General features: G+C 41.4%; 1 protein-coding gene across 4 annotated transcripts in view; it reads left to right on the top strand.

The window, feature by feature from the left end:
* The window catches only part of EPHA4 (EPH receptor A4), a 151,075-nt gene extending 141,004 nt beyond the window's left edge, over positions 1–10,071 (top strand). For 2 of the 4 annotated variants that reach the window (XM_084998069.1, XM_084998067.1), the window contains 3 exons: positions 1,620–1,775; positions 2,118–3,035; positions 7,593–10,071. In XM_084998069.1, coding sequence (XP_084854195.1) covers positions 1,620–1,775; positions 2,118–2,232 — 271 coding nt within the window. In that variant the 3' untranslated portion in view covers positions 2,233–3,035; positions 7,593–10,071. 4 annotated transcript variants of the gene reach the window in all.
* Positions 10,072–26,668: the final 16,597 nt, after the last annotated feature.

Genomic DNA, 26,668 nt, shown 5'->3' with positions numbered 1-26,668 from the left:
TGAGAATGACCCTTCCAGTTAATTGATATTGAGTAAGGATCTTTTCCTTCTAAGGTCATTTTAACCTCGTCAGCCCAAAGCCTACATGTTGTCCTTTTAATGTTTTTGGCTTAAAGTTAGAAGCAGATGCAAATTATTGGTTTTTGTCTAATAAAAAAGATTACTGGTAAGCATTCAACACTAATGTCTCAAATTCCGCATAGTAGTATTTGTTATTGGCTCAAAATTGGGGAAAGAATGAAATCTTTCTTGATTATTCTTACCATAAAAGTCTGCAGAGTTTTATCCAGAAAAATGGACTTAATTGAAATAATGGACATAAAGGAAAGGTCAGAAAGACAAGCTATTATTACTTGGACACAAAACTGATTGATAAAACAAGTCTTTGTTAAATATTTATATAAAAAAGGAACAGTGCAAGTCAAAATAACTTAGGGAAAAATTAAAATGAAAAATGGAGTGAATTAATTCTGCTATGTAGAAAGTTAAGCCATTAGATGGACTTAATTTTGTTTTGACAAGGGAAGGATTTGGGGGGTTGAAAATTCAGCAGTGATGGCATAATTCTGATTTAAATGTTTGTATTCAGGTGACATAGTCTCACAGTGAAAATCAGGTTAAAGTGTTAAGATCAACCACATTCTGTAATTTCTATGGAAAAGTTCAGTAAAATATAACTTAAGTAGCAGTGTTGCTTATAGGGAATTACAAAAAGGTGATATAAAGTACCCTACCCTGTTGAGGTCTTCCCCGTGATTATTAAGTAGTTTGATGATAACTATAATTCTCCTAATAAATACTTTCCATAAATAGACTATTTATTGCATATCAATATCGTGAGGGATGACAGAACACCTGCCTTGCACTACAGTAGCTCTTGACAGTGATCTAATGGAAAACACCTGGCCCGAGAAATGCATCCTCTAATAAATAAGTTAATAAGAAGTGCTCAGAATTTGTTGAAACGATTATTTAGGAGCCCCAGCAAGGGAATCCAAGAAGCACATTCCACAATCCAAACAGTGATCAAAGTGGCCATTCTTCCTGCTCGTCTTGGCACACGTGCTGGTCAGGCTGGGTTGATTAAAGAGGGGATTAACTCCCTGCTGTCCCAAGTTTGTTTGAATGCACTGAGCCTGCCTGCAACCCTGGCTGGAAGCATGCTGGACTTGAACTCTCACTGTTTTCTCTGCTTCATTCAAGTCTGGCAGGTTGTAAGCTCACAGTGTTCCTTACTCATCCTTCACTAGGGTTTCCATAGTTGCTGAACTAAAGTCTGTGATATTCAGTGCTGGCAGAGGCTAGATCCTTCCTGCAAAGAAGGAGCTGGTTTCAGCCATGAGGGCCCCTCCTTCCCCAATCTTTGCCCCAGGCTAGGATGTTAAAAGACCTGCTCTGATCTTGAATGCACCAAGGGATCCACATAAAACACATGCAGGAGATGACATGAAGAACACATTAGGGGGAAAAAAAATCACATGATGATAACTGACATTGGTGATTCCATCCAAAGCCTGTTCTTGGAGGTTCAGTTCCATTCTCCCATCTTAGAAGATCTGACTTCAGAGTCAGGCTCACTGATGATTCCTGTCTCTCTCCCCTTTCTCGTCCATTTCCAGACCTAACACTGCCTTGTTGGATCCAAGCTCCCCTGAGTTCTCTGCCGTGGTATCGGTGGGTGATTGGCTCCAGGCCATTAAAATGGACCGATATAAGGATAACTTCACTGCTGCTGGTTATACCACACTAGAGGCTGTAGTGCACATGAACCAGGAGTAAGTACTCAGCGATGTAACACGAAAGGGTAAATCTAGATTTAATAGTATTTTCCTTCTTTTGCTTTGAGCTGCATAATCATCCTATTCATTAAAAATTAAAAAAAAAGAAAACTGGAATGCCTTTCATCTTGATTGATTGAGTGTAATTTTGCACAGCCTCTCTAAAGCGCCTACATTGTTGCATTCAACTGCTTAATTAAACATTTTAATACACCTGCCTTGTTGTGCTGTATTAATTGTGGCTGATTCAAATGTGTGTCTGCATGAAGCCCGGAACAGAGATTCTCAGCCCTCATCACTCTCTTTCCTCTCCCACTTTTTTTCTCCCCCTACTTCCAGTGACCTGGCCAGAATTGGCATCACGGCTGTCACACACCAGAATAAGATTTTGAACAGCATCCAGGCGATGAGAACCCAAATGCAACAGATACACGGCAGAATGGTTCCCGTCTGAGCCAGTGTTGAATAAACTCAAAACTCTTGAAATTAGTTTACCTCATCCATGCACTTTAATTGAAGAACTGCACTTTTTTACTTCGTCTTCGCCCTCTGAAATTAAAAAAAAAAAAAAAAAAAAAATCTGCAGCGTCGCTGGGGTGTACAGATTGTTGAAACTGTGGGGCTTACAGAAATGACAACCGTCATTTGAATTAGACCTGGAACAAATTGTTTCTCGAAGGACTTCCGTCCATCATCGATTTGTAAAATACATGTGCTTGTATAAAGAGAACACTGCCTCCGAGTTTTCATGCCGTATTTGCTGCCAGACACTGAGCTTCTCCGAGACATCCCTAATTTTCTCTCCATTTGGAATTACAGCTGTAGCGTTTTGTTTGTGGCATTAACTACAATCATCCTTCTCTCACTGGAATGAAGACTGTGCCCAGGACCATTTTGGAAGGACTCAGCTGTAGCTTTTAAGGCTTGGTTCGTACCGTGGATAAAACCTAGGTGAACACCATGTGACTCACCAGTGTTGTCTCTCAGTGCTCGGATCACTTGCTTGGTTTCGGTAACGAGGAGGGCTGGAAAGGAAAGTGGATTTTAAAATAATGATGATAATAATAAAACCCAAGCACCGTACCCTGACCTGGACAAACGAGGTCTGTTGCTTCGGGTCCAAGGCTGTGCCATATGTCTTATTTGGGGACTCTATAAACTTAATCGTAACTACCTTATGGCTAGTGGACTGTGACAATCTTGTGTAGGGAACTTTCATACGTCCCTCCTTTAAAGAAGAAAACCCAAGTCTACAAGGTAAGGCCAAAAGAACTGGCAATGAATCTTTCTCTGATGGAAAAACAATTTTTTTTAAAAAACTTTATTATCTTATGTGAAATACTGAGCAGTAATGATCTTTCGTGCCTATCAGGTTGTTTGGGGTTCTTTCAAGATTTCAGCCTTTTTGGCAATGGGAGAGGAGACCCAGAGCAGTATAGCTTCTCTGCTCTTCCCCTGGGAAGAGGTGAACTAGGAACTAAATGATATCAGGTTGGGGAGGACGGTGTCTTAGCTGCCACCGGCTGTGCTTTCTTTACATGAGTGCTCTCTTGCCCTTTGATGCCCTTCCTTCATGTCATACATGCTTACTGAGCATCTTTTGGGTACCAGGTGGTAACCTCTAACCTTGGGTCATACACATGCCCCATTCTTTGGGGAATTTGCTTCAGTTGAGGAGTGCTGGAGGGTCTTTTCCATTAGTCTCATTTTTGGTCCTGCTCCAATAGCCTCTGTACCAAACTGGATCAGCCAGGGAGGATTTACCTAGATGTCAACGGTGAGACTTGGAAGTCACCTTGACCGGCTCATTATCAGAAAGTGACCTACTAAGAAACAGGCTTTTCATCCATCAAGCCCATTAACCTTCAGTACTTCTACTGTAATCACAGAATTTTCTTCTTAAAACATGGTTTTGTTCATTCCTACGAGCAAATAGCCTAACTTTTTTGACTGGACAAAATTTAACTTTTTTGAACTTTTCCATTTTTATCCCTTTTAAACAAGAGCCTCTCTCATTTAATGACCTTTCCCCTGCTTGATTTTACCCTGAAAGCTATTTCTTATAGAGCAAGGAATGCTAAATTTGATGCTGTCACATCGTGACAGTTTAGTAAAAACCTTTTTGCAACATTAGTTGTGAAAGCTTTTCTGTTCAGAAAGAATGTGAAATTTGTTTTTTTTTTTTAAACTACTCCAATGGTTTTTTGTTTTATCACCACTTTTGCTGAAGCCTGGGAGTTCTGGATATTCATGTTAAAAGTTGACCAACATAATAGGGGTTGCTTGCTTTAAAAAATATGTATATATAATATATATAATTTTTTTCCTTCTGTAAAGCTATGTTGTATTTTTTTTCAATCCCCTCAGTCCAATTCAAAGAAGGTAGCATAACAGTGTTAGCTTGCAAGTAAAAGGAGAATGCAACCTCGCATACATTGAATAATTAAAAGTTTTACTTTCCTAAAATCAACAACTTCAGACGAGGTATTTTTCTAAACATTGAACATGGTCCAAGCAGAACATATCTCTAAAGGAGAGTGTCAATTCTAAGACATCCTAACACGTTAATGCTATATACACTCCTGGAGTTGTTTTGTTACATCCCAGCAAGTATCTTTGTAAATGAAAATATTCAAGTGGGAACCGAGAGAAAAGAGGAATATAAAATTCCTTCAAAGGTTGTCTTCTGAATCTTAATTTTAACACCTTGTCTGAGTTAGAGTCCAGACCAATGGAAAGACCCCCAAAAGACTTTCTGTGTGTCTAAAATACTATCTAGTAGCAATGAAAGTGGAACTCCACTGTTCCCAGGAGGTTAGAAGAGAGATGTGAGGACAACAGGAATGTTGGGTGGGGAGCCAGACTCTGGCATCCAGACAGCTGTGGATTCCAAAGCCAACCAAGATGTTGACACTGGGAAGTTCACTCTGTGTTTGTTTATAACTCAGTTCCTCCACCTGTAAATTAGAGATAATGACACTTTAATAATAACACCTTTCCTCACACATGGTGCTGTTCAGTCCTACGTAGAACATGCTGAAATTCATAGCAGAAAGGCATACTCTTCTTCCAAGATTGCCCAAGTGTTATTCACCCATCATTCCCTGTGAACACAAAATGTTTTATTGCAATGGGCTGGATTGGGGTGGACTGAAGTTCAGTGGCTGTAGGGAGCCAGCCAGATGAAGCTTCTTCACTTTCAGTGGATGTATGAGGATTTGGAGGTAAATGCCTGTCTATACAAAAGATGGTAGACCAATCAAATCACTCCTATATTTTTTAGGCTTGAAATTCATGGCATTGTTCTTTTATAATTGGGAAGAGTGAAATGTACAATGTACACCTCCTCCTGGTGAGGAGTTCCCGTTGTGGCTCAGCAGTAATAAATCTGACTAATATCCGTGAGGATTTGGGTTCGATCCCTGCCTTCTCTCAGTGGGTTAAGGATCCAGCGTTGCCGTGAGCCGTGGTGTAGGTAGCAGATGCAGCTCAGATCTGGTGTTTCTGTGGCTGTGGCTGTGGCCAGCAGCTGCAGCTCCAATTCAACCCCTAGTCTGGGAACACTTACATGCCACATATGCAGCCTTAAAAAGAAAAAAACAAAAAAACAAAAAAACTCAATGGCGATAAAAAGAATTGGATGGTCAAGACACTTTGATGTCTTCATGAACTGATTCAGAGGAACAATGCTTTGTTTATTTAGTCACCATGAAAGTCACATCTTTCACTCCTGATCCCACACAGACCACATGCTTTGTCTGATCTCTGTACAAGCACTTCCCCATGATGAAGGGGTTGCTTGAATTCAAAGAAGAAAAGAGGGTTTATTTTTCTCCCTCTTATTCTGGCATCAGCCAGATAATAAGCCTCCATGTTCCCACACTTCTCACTTCCAAATCCAATCCCTTTCCTATATACATCGAGTCTCCAAATAGCCCCCTGAATATTACAAATATATTTCAATCCAGGCATTTAGTGAAGGAGGGGGTTGGCAGACACAAAGAGACATGGTTTTGAGATGACTCCTTCTCTTCTAAGGATGGAATTGCAGTTAGCAGAAGAAAATCACCTTCAAAAAGTGTACACAGCCATATGGAGTTGGCTGTACTCCCTCAGCGTCTTTAAGGTCAAATTCATGTTTACCTTGTCCTGCATGCAAATACATGCTGTCTGATGGAATCCCCTGCGCATTCAGATTTTAAATACTGTGTTTGGTAGACTCACAGATATCCAGAGAAGAAACAATGGGAAAAAGAGAGCCCACTGTTTCACAATTGTCAAAAAATGAATGGTGTTGACGAGTGGTTTCTTGCATATCTTGGTAGTTATGCCCTTGCCCACATTTATAATTTTAAGTTGCTTAAGAAGTAATTTTATTTTATTTTATTTTATTTATTTATTTATTTTTTTGTCTTTTTGCCTTTTCTAGGGCCGATCTCATAGCATATGGAGGTTCCCCGGCTAGGGGTCTCATCGGAGCTGTAGCCGCTGGCCTATGCCAGAGCCACAGCAACTCGGGATCGGAGCTGAGTCTGTGACCTACACCACAACTCATGGCAATGCAGGATCCTTAACCCACTGAGCGAGGCCAGGATGGAACCCGCAACCTCATGGTTCCTAGTCGGATTCGTTAACCACTGCGTCATAAAGGGAACTCCAAGAAGTAATTTTTTATCTGAACAGGTTATAAGAAAACTTTATTACTCTCTCTCCAAACAGACTAAAGTATTTTCCACAAGGAACTAAATTTTGTTTATTTCCTTCTCACAATAAACATGCTTGTATACAAAACAAGTAGGTAAATAACTGGTTTTGCAAAATAAGAAAAATTATCAGTAAAGATACCTTTTGTCCTTAACCTTTGCTTTCCACTTGAGGCCACTGTGGTGAAAGTTCTAGTCCAAGAAGCGATCTTAATGGAAAGTTATCAAAAGGAGAGAAGAGGAATTGCTTCCTTTGGCTTGAGGTGATTATTTGATGAATGAGAGGTCAATGAGAAGCCGCAGTGGTTCCATTGCATTGGGGCAGTCTTGTCGAATTCTAGGCTGTTGGGGCTGCCAGGGCAGAGTTGCTTTTGGTGGGCTGCAGTCCCTAAACCCTCCCTCACTGTGTCCACGGCCCCAGGTTCCCTCTCTCTAGCCGTTACATGCAGATTGTATGGATTTTTTGCTAATTAGATACCCCCATTCATTAGAAGTCACCTTCTTATTTAGAAAAACAGCCAATGCTTTTTATTTCATAGTCAGCATTTTTCCATCATATTATTGAATATTGATGGATTATGATGTTTCCAGTTTTGTCCCTAAAATACACAGTTTCCCTCTTTGGAAAGACTGGATGCTCTCTGGGGCTTGTAGAGCAGTTCCCTTTGCATCCTTTCACCAGCTCTAAACCCTTCTTGCACAAATGAGCCATAACAAGGGAGAATTTTCATTTCATAGGAAGGCCGTTCACATAGTGGGGAAAGCCTGTCTGTAGACTCAGACCATGTGGCTTCTAATCACAGCTCTGAAACTTCAGAATGTCTGACTATAGGCAGGTTGTTTCGCTTCTCTGTGCTTCAATGTCCGCATCCATGCAATACAGATCTAAATAACAAGTACCTTAGCCAGAGTTGTTAAAATTAAGCTGATAATGAATATTCTTTGTGGTTAATTCTAGTTATTGTTTTTCAGAGGAAGAAAGATAGAATTTCTGATCTCCTCCCTGAATGCCTTCCTGAGCCATCCTGCCTTCTCTGTACTTTAAGGGTTGACAACTGGCTGGCAGGATCAGTTGGTGTTTTGTCTAAAATCTGTTTTTTTTTCTCTCCAGGGAGTAGATTCTGCTTTCTTGGCCTCACAGCCCTTCCTGTTGATGACAAAGCCCACAGAAGCAAACAGAACACACCCTCCGCAGTTCCTCGAATTCGAATTCTTCGGCTTCTACCGGTTCTGGAGCAAAGACACTGATGAACCAACACCCATACCTGCAAAGAATACATGTCTGACTTTCAAATCCCCTTTCCCGGTGAAAGAAACAGCAACTATTGGAGCATCAGCATTCGTTCTCCGATTGCACTGAGGAATGTCCTGTCTGGCAGCACCAGCTCTGCAGAGCCCTTGTTCCCCAACTCCTTTGGTTTTATTTATATGTATTTCCATATTGCATTCCTGTACCATCCCTGCCACATGGGTGTGGCAGCAAGTGACCGAAGGCTACAGGTTTTCCTACGGACACCAGGTCAGGTGCCGCCACACAAAACAATGCCAGTTCCCATGAGCTGCCTACGATATGCATTGCTGAAGTAACGTTCTACCCAGGGTGTGCCATCACAGTGATATAAATATATTATTTTTTCCTAGACTAAATATGAGCTGACTATCTCTTTTGATGTGTGTACATAGGTGTGCGTGTGTGGGCGCATGTGGATGTGCGAGTGCGTGTATAAGCTCGGGTTCAGAGCTGCCTGGGAACATTGTGGAATGCTACACGTGGAGGGTTCTGGTTTGCCACCAGTTCTGAGGTGAAGAGCCCCACGAGCTGGTGGGCCTGGAGACCATGCCCCATCCCTTAGAAAGACAGCCCGGAAGCGTTAGATGTCCTGTATCTATAAGTGTGCTTTGTAGCAGCCACACTAACCTTAATAAGTCACTCTACAGCTTTGGACAGAGGCATTTTTCCCCTTAGCAGTGGAGTCATTCTAGAATATAAATCCTCAAAACCATGAATTCTCGATTGAACTCCTCATCTGAATCACCCGTTCCTTGGTGGAGGGAGAGAAGGGGATGGAATCTGTCTGGTAACCCCCCCCCAATGGAATACGAGTAACCTTTGTTCTACTGCATAAATGGACTTGTCGAATGCGAACAAATATATGCAATTCATACGCTTTCAGAGATGAACGTAGACGTGTGTGTCAGCTTCGAGAGGATGTGTCCTGGATTAATACTTTGTTTCCCAATGTCACAGAAAAATACATGCCAGTGACTCTTGAGGTTCTCATAGTTGGGATCAAATGGCCTCAAGCAATTTCAGGTTCCCAATGTACACGGAAGGTTCTACAGTTACGAATATGCAGCTAACTTCTATGGCCCTCAAAAGTGCATCAACCTTCTGGAATCTGAGGTCCGGTGTGTGAAGATTCAGTTTTGATCTGATGTGTATACCAAACTCCAGCGAACATACTGCCATTTTTCAGAATCTTGAGTGGCTGCCTTGCTTATTCTAAGCTGTGGTTGCAGAAACTGTGGCCGTTTATATAAGCTATAACATCAAATCAGGGAAAAAATGGGGGGGAAGATTCTGAACCCTATGTTGTTGAATAAGTAGAGAAAATCATCCATAAATATTTATTACATTCTGACAGGGTGTATGGCATTGTGTTCTCATAACTATGCCAGAGTGACAGAGTTAATTCACCCCTTTGGGGGGACTTTAATATTATTTTTAAAGGGATGTGCCTATGCATTAATGCCTGAAAAATATGTACGAAGAAATGAGGTTGAATCTCTGAGCAGGTTATCTTTCCCTGGAGGTCAGGGCAGGACACCAACTTCAGGGACTGTCTCTAGCCCCAAGAATGAATGCTGCCCTCGTGAGCTCAGATGCTAAGTCATTAGGCAGCATTAAGCTGTTCCCCTGCCACCAAATCAAGTAGCTTCACCATGTGTCCGCTGGCCCCAAATTATTTTTAACAATCTTAAGAATGAAATGTTTCGGTGTGTTTTAAAAATGTTCTTTTAAAGAAAGCTTGTGCTCGCTACACTGCTGGTGTGTGTGTTTTTGAGACCTCTTTATTCAATCTGTGAAGGATATGTGTATTAATCCATACACACATAGAGCCTCAATATTTGTCTGAAGACATTTAAATTCTGACCAGTCAAGGAAAGTTCTAGAAGCAATATTTTCACTTCTTTAACATTCTCCAAATGACATCAAGCATTGATACACACTGAAGAGTGCATTTATTTTTTGTATCACTCCCAAGTATGTTGGAATATGCAAGGACTGTGGTTAAAATTAGAATGTATAAGGCATATTATAATTTAGTTCATACTGAGAAATAAATTAACAGAACATTGCTTGGTTCAAACTTGTTCCAAAATTTGAGCAATCTCTTGAGTTAGACATAGAAATTTTCTATTTTGTTTTAATTTGTCAAGGTATTTTTCTTCCCTTCATGAACTTTAGGTACACATAACTTATGTCATTTATTTATGGTCTTTTATACCTAGTTTGTAAAATTGTAAAATAGCAAACTAAATGCAAAGAGTTTGCATTTGAAAATAATAAAGTAGTTGCCGTATACAAACCTGGAATCTAGTTGTCTCTTTTCAACAATTTTTGCCATGTGCATGGTGTTTCTAAATTAATTAATCTATAGCTGTCATTTGGGTAAAACACAAAATCTTGAATTTGATCGAGCGTACATATTTAGAGGATAAGTGTTGACTTCTAAATGGTCCTTGCCCTTGAAAATGATGCATTAGCAAATCTGACTTAGATTCCATGAAATCCTGTATCCCACTGCAAATAAGACTGAGCTTTGGTTGGATTCAGGCTCCACCTCTTACCAATCATTCAATTCAGGGCAAGTTTCTTCATTACCATATGCCCATTTCTTTGTCTATAGCAGGGCGATTACACTGCCAAACGCTTTCATGAAGACTAAATACTGTAAAATGTTAGCATGGTGTCTAGCGTCCAGCCAGTCCTATACCCTCTCTAACATCTTAGCTACGGATCCAAGCGACCAGCTGTGTGTCTTTACTCTGGGTTTTTAATCTATGATCCACAGATCCATGAAAAGGCAACACTGGTGCTCCAAGGAGGTCCACAAATTTTCCAAACTCTTGGGGCAGATGATAATGATTATATGCATGTTTTGATGGGGAGAAAGTTCATAAATTCTATCAAATTTTAAGTCGGTGTGGGATATAAAGATATTAAAGGCCATCATTTAAGAATAAATGCTCACCTCATGATATTATTTCATTCAAAAAACTACCCATTGACTAAGATCCTTTAATTAAAAATCAGGCTTAAGACTAATTATAATAAATTAACCAAAGTCTTTAAGTGCAACTGGGTTCAGAGAGCGAGGGCATGGCTTGTAGTGTTATCAGGGACATTTTAGACAATGAGCCTTGCCATGAAAAGAATCTGGGTTACATCTGATTATTTTGTATTGATTTCTCCCTTAACACCCCCCACCCCGAATAAGCTGTATGAATAGGTAGAGTAGTTGACAATGTATTTGTAGTTGGAAAGAGACAGTGCTTGATGTTTTCTCCCCCACCTTGTTTAGCCAGATAGAGAAACAACTGCGTTATTCAGGATTCTCCAGTGAAATAAAGAACTAATAGAAGATACAGCTCTCTCTCCCTCCAGAGATATAAAGATACAGGTAGAGAGAGAGAGACTTTTTATGAGAAATTGCTCAAGAAATTATGGAAGCTAAAAAGTTGTGTGATCAGCAAGCTGGATACCCAGGAAAGCCAGTGGTATGATTCAGCCCAAGTCCAAAGGCCTCAGACCCAGAGAAGCCAATGGGGTAAGTCCCCGCCTGAAAATGGCAGAAGATGAGATAAGATGTCTAGGCTCAAACAGTGAGGCAGGGAAAAGGTGTCAAGGGGATTCTTCCAAGTCTGTCCTGATGTAGTAGATGATGCTACCCACATTATTGAGTGGACCCATTCTATGGAGTCCACTTATCCAGATGCTAATCTCATCTGAAAACCCTCCCCCAAATAATATTTAATCTGGGTACCCCACAGTCAATCAGTTTGATACATAAAACCTTCCCAACATCAGTATCTTCCCCTACATTTTCTAGAAAAAGCTGGACCAGTGGTGTCAGAATTGTCACATGTAATCTTAGTCATTTCAAGATTGATTTCAGTCTAATGTAATATGGGATTTTCTATTATTGGGGGGTAATGCATGCTGGCTTCTGTAATAAATGACCTCATATTCTGAGTGTCTAAAGTGTTATTTCCAGCTCACATCATAGCCTGATGAAGATTCAAAGACAATTTTCCAAGTGGTGCCATGGGAATCCAAGCCCTTTGCCTCCTGTGAGGCCACCATGTTCATCATGTGGTGTCTGAGGCCCCCATGTAAAGGGGAAGAGAATGGGGAAGATGGTGTTGAAAACTTTATGGCCAGGCTTGGAGAGGACCTGTGTTCCTATGTCTGTGATTCACTGACCAGAACCTCACCTGTTGGGAGGCTGGGAGGTATGCATAGGAAGAGGAAGAGTGGAGCAGCTAGCCCAGTCTCTATCACAAGTAGAGGAGTCCCATGCACCTAGAAGAGGTCAGGGAAGACTTCCCGTGGAAGTCAAGTGCATCTACAGGCTTTATGTGACCTCCCTTATATATGTCCAGTGGTCATTTCCCAGAGATGCAGACGAGCACAAGCAATGTTCAGACTCGTTACAACAATTTGCACCCTTATCTATGCAGATGCTTTAGGGATTGCATTTTCTTTTCTGCATCACTTCAGCTACTGGCAACCCACTGATAAGACAAAAAAAGTACCTGCCTTTTAGGGTTTAAATTGCCTTAGCCACTCAGTTTCCTGAGGAGGAAAGGGGGGGGGGGATAATGGGGAGCATAGAATAAACTCCAATCCAAGCAATAGAATTGAGATGTTGTTTTTCCTCTAAATAAAGCTACATGCAAAACCACACCACCTTAGCCCCTTGACATCCATCAGATGGACAAGACCCCAAAGGCTTGTTCTGAGACAGTCTAAGAATAGGAGCTAAAATGCAGGCTTTCATTCCTTCAAACCTCTGCAAACACTTAACCACCTGCCAGTCATGTAATGAACTCTGTTTATTTAAATACAACAGCTTTATGCAGAAGTACTCTTGTGCCCATTTTACAGATGAAAATACTAAGGTATCGATTGGTAGGCAACTAGTCCAAGACTATCCTGCTAATAAGGATAGGAATTTAGGGTTTAAAGACGTATAGTTGGGCTCCAGAGATTACCTGTAGCCTCTATTCCCACTGCCATCTTGTGTGATGAACCCGGATTGCTCCCTCTGACCTGATGAATCAGTTTGTCATATGGGTATGTTCCAATTTGACGACCCTGCTACACGCCACTGTGATCAAGTCTATGCACCCGTGCATTCTTCCCTAAACACTGCTTGCCTGTTCCTGTGCCAGATGGCTTCCTTTTGACGGATTTGTCATGTTAATTATTTTTGGTAAGCTCTAGTAAAATAGCTAAACCTTCCTTAAGGACAATGTTCATTTTGCTTAGTGTTTTGTGAGAATTGATTCCCAAAGTCTGCTTTTCACTAACAGCAGAGTGTAATCTACTACCACTAAGATACCATCATCTGATATATAGTGGGGGAGGAAGTAGTGATTTTCCTTAATTATCATTTTCATGTTCTAAGCATAAAAGTCACGGAGAGCATTTCTCAAATACCATTCTTCATTTTGATGATGGCCTGTGACAAAGAGGCTGGTCATTAACCAAACAGAAACAAAAGAGGGGTCCAAAGATGAGAGAAAAATGAACTGAAGTAGAAGCTGAGCCTGATGGAATAAAAAAAGTACAGAGACTTGCTGTGAACCCTGCCTTGGCCACTTCCTGTGTGACTTGAGCAAATCACTTATCCCAGCCGCCACCCACCCCACACCCAAAACTCAGTTTACTCATCTTTAACTTGGGTGTCAGTGATCCCCACTTTGTCAGAGTCTTGTGAGAATTCAGTGTAATCAATTCTAAAAAAAGCAGGAACAGTAAACCCATGTGTCTACATGAGCCAGCTAGGCCATGTGAATGAGCTGTGTTGTCCAAATGTGACACAATAGAGAGTAGGTAAGTATTAAGATAAAACCTTAGGTTGGTAAGATGTTAACGAGTATTATTAAATAGATGGCAGGATGGGGCCAGAAGGGTTTGGCGGTCAAATAAGATTGGAAAAAATAATGCCCCTCACTACTCTCTTTTAGAGATAAGGCATTTTAATTTAATAGAGGAGGACATTAAAGGCTCTGAGAAGTTGTGCACTAAAGGAACCAATTTTGCCAGTTTAACCTAGCATTTCCCAAAGATATTTGAAAATAAAACCCAGAATTCCCATGGTGGCTCAGCAGTAACGAACACAACTAGGATCCAAGAGGAAGCAGGTTCAATCCCGGGACTTGCTCAGTGGGTTAAGGATCCGGTGTTGCCGTGAGCTGTGTGTGGTGTAGGCGCAGACATGGCTCAGATCTGGCATTGCTGTGGCTGTGGCATAGGCTGGTACCTGCAGTTCCGATTGGACCCCTAGCCTGGGGACTTCCATATGATGCGGGTGCGGCTCTAAAAAGAAAAAAGAAAGAGAACACTTTGAACATTTCCATGGAATGAAAATTCTTTGCAACACATTTGGGACATTGACATCTATTCTTTGGGGACTCATATGAGAAAACTAGAGGATAGAGAAGCAGACAGATACACCCCACGTTGCACCACTTTGAGCTCCTGTTCCTTGACTCCCAGCCCACAGTGCATCTACCTCCACACCCCAAGGCAGGTTCAAAGAACTGACCCGAGTTTGCAGCCACATGGAGCTTTGCCCTTTGTTCCTCGGTAGTCTGGGGGGACTGAGGTAGAGTGTGAGAGGTGGGAGCATCAGTTGGAAAGATTTTGCAACTGGAAACTATGAGAGTCGAGTCTTGATGTGGGAGCCCATGTAGGAAGTTTTAAGTCACGAAATGACCAGTGTGAGCCACTCATGACCTGAGCTAAATGTCTGACTTCTTTTAGTCCTCCTAAAGAACCAAATGGATTTTGACAATGAAAAAAGGCACCGATGCTTAAATCAACAACCTAATTAAGACGTGTAGCTATACTGTGGGCTTTGGCCTCAGTTATGTTACCCTTTCCCTTCGGAGGAAGTGCCTTGAGCCACTGACTACTCCCAGTTGAATGGGTAATAGACCCCTGGCATATCTTGTTTCTGGCAATCACTCTGGATATAATTCTTTGTTTACAGCACTGCTGTAGAAAACCTGATGAATGCTTAGAAGAAAATAGAATTAGGACCTAAGGACCCAGTTAAAATCAACTTAGGCGAACATAGGCCTTGCTTTGTGTAGAGCTGGAAAAGATAGCCATGAGAGAAAGTGGCTTTACAATGCACCCAGAGAAACTATATATTATACACATAATATGTAAGAGGCAATTATGGCTTAGTAATCTGCAGTGTATCACTACCTAGCAATCAGATTGACGTATTCTAATGAGACCCATGTTGTTTGTAATCAGACTGGCATTGCTTATTCAGATCTCTATTCCATAAGATGCACTTTTAAATGGCTCAGATTGCACCAGATGCTATAAGAAATAGCGTTCCATTTTATTCCATTACCAGCATTTTTCCCTCTTCCAATTAGCATAATTTAAAATCAGCCAGAGGCAAATGTGAGGGGCTGAAAAGTTGCAAAGAAGTTCAAGAACTGCTTGATAGAAAAAGGCAAGAAGATACATATGCGCAATTTTTTATATGGGCAAGAGAACATTACAATTAATAGAGTTCTTATTCTTTAAATTGCCCAGAATTTATTTCTGTGACTTATTGAAATATTAGAATCTCTCACGGGGCTAATTGCCCTGTAGGTTCTTCTTGCTTATGCATTATCTTGTGAATGACATAATAGAATCACCACCTCATTTACCATTCAGTTAAGGTTTAATTGAGTTCATCTCTCCCTCCCCCCCACCCCAAATGGCCAGGAACTTGGAGAATCAAAACAAATTCTCATTTGTAAAATGAGAAGATCCTTGTAAATTGCCTCTTTATAACTTAGGTCTTGGCTATTTATAAAATATCTGAAGTTAAAACCTGAGCTAACGTAATACACATTTTTTCCCTGATGTAATTTGGCACAGAGCTAGAAAGAGTGTTTTTAAATAAGTTTTTAAAATAAGGATTGACTTCTGATTTGGAAGACTATATTTCCAGTGATTTGTCTCCCCAGTATCTTTGCATAACCCTCACAATAAGATATAAACTCCCCAGGCTTTGTCTTGGGGTTCTGCTGGTAACTTAACTAGAATTTACTCTCTCTTGCTTCTCTTCCTAACATGAGGATGCACATCCTCTTTTTATGTCCTTTGAGTAGGACTGACCCATTCCCAGCTGTAGTTACCCAAGTGGGTCTGAATCAGAATAAACCCTTGACACAAAGATTGGTTTCAAGGAAGTCCTTGGTGAGGGACGCCATCTTTCTAGAACCCTACCCCAGCCCTGCATGAACCAAAGGTATCATATCCTCTGATAGCCCTTCTGGGATCATGAGAGAATACATCTTCAAGACGAAGGTGACACACACAGGTTAAAGGAATCTCAGAGAAACAGAGTTGGATCCAATGGTCTGGAGCTGGCTTGTACCAACCAGCTTACGAGAGCCGATTGCTAAATTTCAGGGATCTTGTGAGCCTGTTAACATGATGCTGGCAGCTGAAAGTTGGCCACAGTGGAAGTATTCATACCGCAAAGATCGGCAAACACTAAAAACGTTAAGCAGAAGGAGCAAAGAAGGAGCAGCAGCCCTGCTTTTCCTCCTGTTTCTTCTTCCTCCTCTTCCTCCTCCTCACTGCCAGAGCTGGCTGTTAAACATATACTAGCTTTCCACTGGCTGTACTTCTGATGGAATCATGCCTAAAGCTTGGCTTACTCCTGCCCTTTTCATATCAGAAGTCTAGAAAATTTCCTCTATTGTTAGGTCGATTTGACCCAGATGATTTTTGGTTATTATTAACCAAAGGCATATCCACAGTGACCTGAGGGGTTCTCTGTGATCACAAGAGTCTTTACTAAGGACCAAGAACTGTGCTAAGTGCAAATTCACTTTGGCTCAAATAAAACATCCAGCTCTACCAAAAATGGTACGTTAATTATTTCTGTTTCACACATGAAGAAACTAAACCTTAGGGTACAAGTACCATTTATCCAAGTTTCAAAAGGACCTACTTACAGTTTTCTGAATGCACCAAGCTTTTCCGTGCCTTAGTGCCTCCCCTATGCTGTTTATTCCTTTTATAGACCAATCGCATCCACCTGGTTAATGCCTATCATCCTTCAAGGTTCTGGGTCAGTGCCTCACAGAGGTCTTTTTCATGCTCTTACTCTGAGCTGCGGGACTGCTTACATCCCCTTGAGCCTAGCTCTCTGACAGTGATTTTAACAATGCTGAATACTTATTGATTTTCTTGTTGGTTTCCCTCCACTAGACTCTAAGATCAACAGAATTTTAGAAATCCTAGAAATTTTTTTCTTTTTCTTGTTTATATCTTCATGACTGGTAAAATGGCTGCCACATGGTAGCAGCTTAACTACTGCTGGCTGAATTATTTGAATGAATCAAAGAGTGCATCCTCAAGATGTGTTTTTGCTGCACTGCAATTTAAGGAAAGAAGACATCCTCTGTCATTACCCTTAATACATATTCTTGTACTAAATATGTGAATCATCATAAAGCGATCAAAACTCCTTATCTTCCTCATGTTCAATATTATCATCTTTCACCATCATGTATTATTTGCTTAGAACAAACAATACATGGAAGCATGTATTGGGAAGTATTGGAAACAACATAGGCTTTTGTGGCAAATAGACTGGACATGAATTCCAGCCCCACCATTTATTACCTGGGTCATCTTAGGCAACTTGCATGCTTTCCTCATGTGTAAAATAGGACTGATGTCTAATATTTAACGTTGCTGCGTGAAAGTAAAGAGTAGTTAAATGGTCAGGTGCATAGTAATAGATACTTAAGAAATGGTAACTCAGAGTTCTCACTGTGGGGCAGTGGGTTAAGGATTTGGTGTTGCCGTAGCTGTAATGTAGGTTGCAGCTGTGGCTCAGATTTGATCCCTGGCCTAGGGACTTCAATATCATACATCATCATGGAACCAAAAAAAAGCAGTAACTCTTTATCTTCATGCCATACAAATTTAATCACTTATGCATGTATGCATATATATGTGTGTGTGTGTGTGTGTGTGTGTGTGTGTGTGTGTCTATATCTATATCCCTGCCCAGAACTATTCTTAAATTTAATGTGTGATCTCCACTTACTTATTTGGATATTACAAATTACTACGACATCCTACTAACACTAATTGCAATCCCAAATTACAATAGCCGCAAATATCTATAAGCCATGAGGGACCACATTCTTTTTAATCTGAAAGCCTATTACTTATAGGTTTAGTAAGAAGTAATCGTAAGAATAGTAGGAATAGTAAGAAGTTTCTTGTTTTAGAGTCAAGCTATGATTTGGCTCTGTATCCACTTCATTTTTTTTTATTAGATCCCATGTGCGTGTGTGTGTGTGTGTGTGTGTGTGTGTGTGTGTGAGATGGGGTTTTGCTCATAGGAGATGAAGATGTGAGACTAGACCATGAAGAGAGGAATAAGATGGCGGAATAGAAGGACTGGAGCTCAACTTCTCTCCTAAAAACAACACAATTCACAACTAAAGGCTGAGCAATCTTCACCCAAATGGACTGGAAACCCTAAAAAAGATACCCTACTCCAGAAGAGGACGAGGAGGCCACATCAAGAGGTAAGAGGGGCGATTTCACGATATAAGAAACCCATACCTCCTGGGTGCGAAGCCCCACAGACTGAAAACTAACTGGTTCACAGAGACTCACCTTCAGGAGTGAGAGTTCTGAGCCCCACATCAAACCCTCACATGTGGGGATCCAGCACTTGGAGAAAGAGCCCCTGGAGCATCTGGCAGTGAAGGCCAGCGGGGCTTGTGCGCAAGAGCTCCACAGGACTGGGGGAAACGGAGACCCCATTCTTAAAAGGCACACGTGGACTTTCACGTGCACTGGGTCCCAGGGCAGAGCGAGGTCTCCACAGGAACCTAGGTCAAACCTGACTGAAGTTCTTGGAGGACATCCCGGGAAAACAGGGGTGAATATGGCTTGTTGTGAGGGACGACATTGAAAGCGAAGCTCTCAGGAATATTCAGCAGCTGCCTTTCTCTGGAGGGGGCCATTTTGGGAAAATCTGGCCCCACCCATCAGTCAGTGCTGAGAAGCCCCAGGGCAAACAACAATCCAGGTGGGATCACAGCCCCGCCCCTCAGTAAACAGGCTGCCTAAAGACCCCTCAGGCACACAGCTGCCTCTAATCCCATCCAGAGACTAAGCCCCACCCACCAGATGGATTAGAATCAGCTCCACCCACCAGTGGGCAGGCATCAGCCCCTCCCATCAGGAAGCCTACAGCAAGCCCCCCATATCGACTTCAGCCACAAGGGAGGCAGACACCAGAAGTAACAGAGGCTACAACCCTATTATCTGTAAAAAGGTCACCACACCAAAAACCTATAAAAATGAAAAGACAGAGAACTATAACTCAGATGAGGGAGAAAGGAAAAACCCCAGAAAATCAGCTAAGCGATGAGGAGATTCTTAGCCTCCAGGAAAAAGACTTTAGATTGTTGAGACTAGACTATGAAAAGGGCAATGTGTGCTTTGTCGTGTTTTCATATTTCAGTTTGGAATACATAGTTTGAAAAATTTTTCTAAAAATCTAGGCAGATCTTAACAACTTAGACTGAGTTACTATTGTCCTATATGTGTGCTATTTAAGACTGAATATGCCAGGCTTTGGAAAATATTCCCTTGACTCCAGTGAATGTCATAGCCAAGCCGTCAGGCCAGCCCATAAATGAGGAATGGTCATTGTGTCCTGGATGAAAGACTAATCACTGTCAATTATCCTGGAAGTAGGAAGTTCTGAGGCTGGACACGAGCTGGCCTTTGGACTGCTGGACAGGTCATTTTTCCTTTATGGGTCCCCAAGTGGGGATGTGAAGGTGGTCCTGGACTCTAGGTTTGGGAGTGTTTGGAGCATTTCCAGGGGTGAGAATGAGTGGGCCCTTGTGCAAGGAGGTAGGCTGGGAGGTAAGATGGGTGTTGACCTAAGAAAGAGATTTAAGGTAGATTTGGGGGCAGGTGGGATGGTAGCAGTTGTGAGTTATTCCCTGTGACCTTAAATCTCAGTTAAGGTGGGAGTAAAGCAGGGCTCCCTAATCCTTTCCCAATTGTAATGTGGGGAATGGGGTTGACAAGAAGACTCATGATAAAGCCCAGGGAGGAGGCAGTGGGGACCTATAGTCAAAAATAACAGTCCAGAAGAGGAGTGCTCTCATGAGAATTGTCAGCAGCACAGAAGATGCAAGAGAGGAAGCTGACAGATTCGTTCTAGACCACGTGGGAGGCCGAGTGCTGGAAAACACTCAGAAAACTCTGAAGAGGTTGTTTGCCAGGAGGTGGCTAGAAAGAGTTCAGATCACAATATCTGGACCAGAAAAGAAAATGTAACATCATTTTGTAGCCACAGGCAGGTGAGCTTGTTGACTTTCGATATATACATAGATTTTTTATCTTCTTTAATTTCCATGACAACTATGTTGCAAGTATTGTGACTCCTATTTTACAGCTATATAGCTGTCATACTGAGAATTGAATTCAAGCTTTAACTTCTTATAAAATGACCACGCTGAGATTTGCACCATATCCATCTGCTGCCAAGGATGGCATTCTTATTGTAAGATCGTCATATGTCTTGAAGGAGTGCAATAAACATGGAGAGAAATGTGGTCCACTGGTTAATTTCCTGTAGCACATCCACAAAAGCAAATCTGTGAAAAGTATAGTTTTCCATTTGTTTCAGCAATTCTTTTGGTATAAGTTGCCTTAATCACTATTATTATCTGTCCAAATGTCTTGATGGGGGAGTGGGATGCAGGGGGAATTTTTATTTTCATAAGAACCAGTAACATTTCACTTAAGTAAGACTTAATTCTCTGGTCGATGGCTCGAAATTGATTTTCCCCCAGCTGTTGACCAATGTGATAGGAAATCTACTTAGTATAATAGGAACTCTCTCCTTGAGCTGCTGAAGAATATTGTACAGCTCAGAAGATACTATATCTGGCCCAAACTGCCACAAAGAGCTTTGTGTGTGCCCGTGTGTCACTTGTGACTCATTCTAAAACCAGGATTTGTGCTTCCTAATCTCTAATGTCTTTCTGCCCTAAATTCAATGTATGATTTAAAGGTATTGGTTCCTACGTATGAGTTTCTGAATTCTGGAATAGTTACATAGAGACATAGAAAAGAAAGGCAGCGCTAATATTTAGCAGATACCCTCTGATCCTACTGCAGGTGTTGTGATATTTAAATACTTCCATGCTAGTTGGTACATGGCTTCTGTTCTGCAGCACTCTTGGTGGCCCATATCACCCTAGCTGTAGCTTTTGTAGCCCCACAATCGCTCAGTCGAGGTATCTCATGGAAATGTATTATTTTTAAAAAGTTTAAGAATAGTTTTACATGTTTAAAGTAATAATAACTCTGAATAGAGAGGGCAGACATAAATTTAAAAAGACAACTTTAGATAGAGAAAGAGAGCGGGGGCAGGGAAAGAGAGAGAGAGAGAGACAGAGAGATAGAGGGACAGAGAGACAGAGGGACAGAAGGACAGAGGGACGGAGAGACAGAGGGAGACAGAGCGCAATAACTATTACTAGCATCAGTAAAGTTGACATGAAAGCTTAATGCCATCCTGGACATGCATAGTCCCCTGTGTCATTCTGTCTTTTCTTTCTTTTCCCCCTCTTTTCTTTTTTCTTTTGATTTCATCCAAGAGGTCAAGGAAATTTCTATTTTCAGATCTTTTGCTGAATCTTTTTCCTAGGAGTGTCAACAGAGCACTGAATAGGTAAATACCGTTCATTAAGAAATTAGACTTTCAGTTCTTGGAGACTGAAAACAGAGAAAAAGAAGAAAACATTTCTCATGCTATTAAATGAGCTCAAAGTGCTTTTTTATCCATTCCTTTCGTTTAAAAAAATGAACCAAAAAAAAAAAAAAAAAAGAAAAGAACAGATGGGTCTGTGGTGTTTTGGATGGTAAAAAGAACGAGATACACACAATGCCAGGTCTTTTACTGATCCTTGACCGCTGTTCCTTGCAAAAGGTAATCTAATAATCCTCTATTCCATTTAAGGACTATAGGAGCTTGTACATTTCTAGACATTTTAAATGATTTGCCCAATGACCCTTCAAGCCCTTCTGATCCAAGCATTGTTATTACTCTTGCTTGATGGGAATTTAGGTGGACTGAAGTTGAGAGAGATCTTGGATGCCAATATATATCCTGCTGGTGTGTGCTTTTCTTTCTTCTAGGTCAGCCACATTATTGAAAACAGTCCCCCCAAAAATACAAGTGCGTGGCTCTGAGTTTTTGTTCCTCTGATTGACATGGGTAACTTTCAGAAAGCTCTCAAAGTTCTTTGAGGATCCATTGCTATTCTTGACAGAGGTTTGTAGTTGATTGCTTTGAAGCCCACTTATCTTCCTTAGCTGATTGAAGATGTCGCTGATGTGCTTTTTTAATTAGTTTGTGAAGTGGGTGGAGTTGGAGCAAAGTCAATTTCATCTTGCTAAAATCTAATCAATGCTAGTTGACTGAATGACTTTAGTTTATTTAGCTGATTGACCCTGGACTTCTTCAGAAGTTGTTTTCTCTTATTTTCAATTTTGATGATTAAAAAATGATTTAATTACAGAAGTCACTTTTATGTTGCTTAACATGTTGGCATGAAATTTACTCTACTTTTCCACCTTCTGTGTAACTCTTAAGGCAAACAATAGCCTTCTGGTGAATTCAATATTTGCTGTTCCAAACTATAAATGAGACAAAACACTTTTCTCTTTTGACTTTTCTTTTACTGTGTAGACAAGTATTTATAGAAAGAAAAGATTGCCCAAACCTTTGCAAAAATATTTACAGTGTACTAACTTTTGTTGCAATTTTCTTTAGGGTTTTTATGGTACCGTGTTTTGCAAATCTTTTCTCTGGTTAAACTTTTCCCATTGAAGTAATGAATAGAAAAATGATAGTTCCCATTTATTTGGAGAAGAATTATTGTGACTGTCTGCCTGGGCATCAAGCTGAAATGCTTACAAAACCATTTCACATCCTAAACAACAACCAACCGAATTTTATTTCTGTCAAAAGAATAGAAACAAATAGTTCCAAAGCAAAAATGCTGCTGGTAAACATTTTCATCAGAATCAAGCACTGTGGCTATTAAAATCCATCCAAAGTAAATGTTTATTTCTAAAGCAAATGCCTTCTTTGTAACCTATTTGCCAGCAAAGATACCACTAACCCACAGGGTGGGTTCACTTATATGAAAGACTTATGATTCATAAGAGCCTAATTAGAGAAAAAGTGAGTAAACGTCTCTTTCAAAGGAAAGATGAAGCCTGAGTTTTTAAGGTGATAGGAAAAACTTGTCCTAAAGTTTTATTTCCAAATGTCATTTTTAGGAAATTCTACAGGCTGATTCTTGAAGAACATGGGCGGATCTTTGTTAGTCAAATGTACCAAGAGCTAAAGGCTGAGTCTCCAACCAGATTCAGGTCCTTATTTCATTTGGATTGCTTTGTTCCTGGAGTGTCTGGAGAGAACAGAGGAAGGGAAACAATGGAGGGATTGGTGTCTTATCAGCCTGTGGGACTGATCTTGGGACCAGAGAAGAGGATACAAGTGGGCTCTTGATGACTAAATTCTGCATACAAATCATCCTAAAATGCCAAGCACATTTCAAGCTTCTGTATATGTCATATACACTAATACCTCATGGGTCAAAACAAGTTACAGGGCTGATTTCAATATCGAAAGGTCTGGAAGTCCATTTATCCACCATGCGGTCAAAGCAAATCACAAGGCTCAACCCAACATCCGTGGGCGGGGACATCATCTCCTGTCCCGAGGGAAGGGGAAGTGAGTAAATATATCCTGGACAATATTATAATCTACCAGTAGTAGTAAAACTGGAAAGGAAGGTGTTCACAAAATATTCATAAGTGTCAGTCCAAGCACTGCCAAGGGCCATAGTGAAGCTTTGGCACTCAGGATTTAGAGCTGTCACCAGTGCAGAACTGATGAATATGGTGGAACAGTATTTCCTCCCAGGGCCTCTTGCACATGGTCAGTGGCTGGGCACCTTGGTAAGATGTTGGAGCAGCGGAGCAGGTCTGTATTTGTTGCTGGGCTCAAACAGATGCTACTACCCCTGGAAAAACTAAGAAATACCTGTGAGAGATTTTCAGTGGGGGTCCACTTCTGAACAAGAAGGGGAATTGGTACAGATTAATTTGTATTTGTTGTCTTTGGATATAGTTGTTCTAGAAATGAAGTGAAGGTTGACTCCATTTACTAGATAATTCCAAAATAAAGCCCCTAATGTGTCATATCCATACTGTGAAGATAAGACAATATATTTTGCCTGCCACTCCATGTTTATTTTTTATTTTTTGTCCTTTTTTCTTTAGGGCTGCACCCACGGCATATGGAAGTTCCCAGGCCAAGGGTCCAATCAGAGCTACAGCCGCCAGCCTACACCACAGCCACAGCAGTATGGGATCCAAGCTGTGTCTACGACCAACACCACAGCTCAAGGCAATGCTGGATCCTTAAGTCACTGAGCAAGGCTGGGAATCAAATCCACGTCTACCTGGATCCTAGTCGGGTTCCTTCCCGCTGAGCCACAATGGGAACACCCACTCCAAATTTACGTACAGGATGGGCTACACAACTTATTTTTAGACAAAGAATGGTATGGACATGTGTATCCAGTGGTGGTTTCAGGCAACAAACAATTGAACAAACAATCACACACACAGAAATACATGGAAACAATTTGAAGATATTCAATATGGTTTTGTCATTTTATCCTAAAAAGCCATAAAACTTCTATTTGTGGAAGCAGCTCATGGTCCTACCTGCTCCTCCATTTGCCATAGTTTCCATACTAACACATACATATGGAGGCTGTTACGTCCCAAGCAAAAGCACAAGTGGTCACAAGCATGAGCATGAGAGGTGTGTGTGGCAGACAGCTAAATTCTTACCAAACTCATCTCCTCTTCTTCCTAAACACACAGCCAGATTATATTTCCAACGTTCTTTGAGGGTAGTTATGGCCATGCGACTGAGTTCTAGCCAGTAGAATGTGAGCAGAAATGATGCTATGTCATTCCTAAGAATGACCCATAAATCCTCCCATCTTTGATTCTTCATTTTCTCTCCTGATGGCAGATGGGGAAGCAGGAAGGACCATGAGGGGCTTCCATAAATAGAAGTTTTATGGCTTTTTAGGATAAAATGGCAAAACCACATTGTATACCTTCAAATTGTTTCCATGTATTTCTGTGTGTGATTGTTTGTTTAATGGTTTGTTGGCTGAAACCACCACTGGACTATTTTGTTAGATATTGAAGCTGCCAAAAGCAATGATAGGAACAGAGTTAACTTTAACAAGAAAGGCTGTGAGCTAGATGCTAATATTTTCCATCAATATGGAGGCCAAATCACATAATTTTTAGATGGCGAGGGAGGCATGGTTGGTGGTCTTGCCTAACAAATGTGGCTCAGAGAGGCCTGCATGTTTGAGGAAGAAGGGATGAGAAATTGTGTGGAAGTGGCCAAGAGGTTCAAGGCAGATACAACCTCCCATCCAGGCCCCAGGGTGCACATACCACCTCACATCCAGGTGCTAGGATACACAGGAGCAGTAGAAAAACATCACCATTGTTGGTGAGGGCTGTTAGGGAGGTAACAGAACAACCAGATTACAGTTAGAGAAGGAGGAAAAGGGACTCGCCTGAAGGCTGTGTTGTGGATAAAGAAAATTTGGCTGATAATAGCCTCTAAGTCTCAAATCAGAGAGTGAGGGCCTTTGTGAGGCAGAGAAGTGGTGGGGGATGGGTATAATTTGATGGGGGGGAACATGGAAGTTCTGAACATATGCAAGTGGCTGATTTTAAAGCACGATTGGCTCCTGTGACAGCCTTTAGATGAGGATGAATAATAAGCCAGTTACAGCCTTGTCTTAGACTTGTTCTTGGTCGGTTTGTAGGTGGTGTGGCTGCTGCAGAGGCCATCTTACCAGAAACACGTGGAGCTTTGTGGGCCTCTGTGAATCTCCTAAGGGTGGTGCCAGGGTGTCTGGAGGCAACCTGAAGACAGTGAGTGGGTGGTGCTACAGTCCCAACAGCTGAGAGGCCCACGGTTGGCAGTCTCCACAGACCTCCAGAGAGCTTACATTTGTTTGTTCTATTCAAAGATTAAAGTACCATATACTCTTAGGGTTCAAAATAGTGGGGCCCAGCAAAATTTGCTCTACTCCTGGTCACCCCTTGATAAGGGAGGGAAATTGATGGGAGTTCTTTTTGTGGTTCAGTGGTAAGGAACCCGACTAGTATCCATGAGGATGGGAGTTTGATCTCTGGCCTCGCTCAGTAGGTTAAGGATCTGAGTTGCTGTGAGCTGTGGTGTAGGTCATAGATTCAGCTCAGATCCCATGTGGCTCTGGTGTGGTGTAGCCTGGCATCTGAAGTTCCAATTCTACCCCTAGCCTGGGAACTCCCATATGTCGCAGGTGTGGGGCTAAAAGCAAAAAAAAAAAAAAAAAAAAAAAGGTGGGGGGGAGGATTCTTCATTTTAGATGTTAACTGTTTCTGTTTTATCTCCTCTTAAATTAGTTTCAAAAGGTTAAAGTCCTTTTCCTAAAAGTCTTCAATTATGATTAAGCGCAAGTGAGTGGATTCAATTCTTTGAATGGCTTCTGGAAAACTAGACAGCGCTTCCCCTCCCCCCCCCGTCCCCCCATAGCAGAAAAGGCTAATGGAAGGGACATGAGGACAAGAGCATGAAGTGGGAACCGTGACGCCAGACATCCTCACTCTCACTCAAGTGATCTGTAGCCCTTTCAAGACCCTCAGTCTTGCTCTGCATGTTTCCTGGTCTGTAAAATCTCTCTGGGGTGCCTGCGGAATGAAAATTGAATGGTTGC

This window comes from Sus scrofa, chromosome 15 (genome assembly GCF_054392235.1).
Source record: "Sus scrofa isolate SSC_HxYL_T2T_F1_AM1 chromosome 15, Sscrofa_HxYL_maternal_Yorkshire_Landrace_v2.0, whole genome shotgun sequence".
NCBI lineage: Eukaryota > Metazoa > Chordata > Mammalia > Artiodactyla > Suidae > Sus > Sus scrofa.
This window is presented reverse-complemented; position numbering and strand designations above follow the sequence as displayed.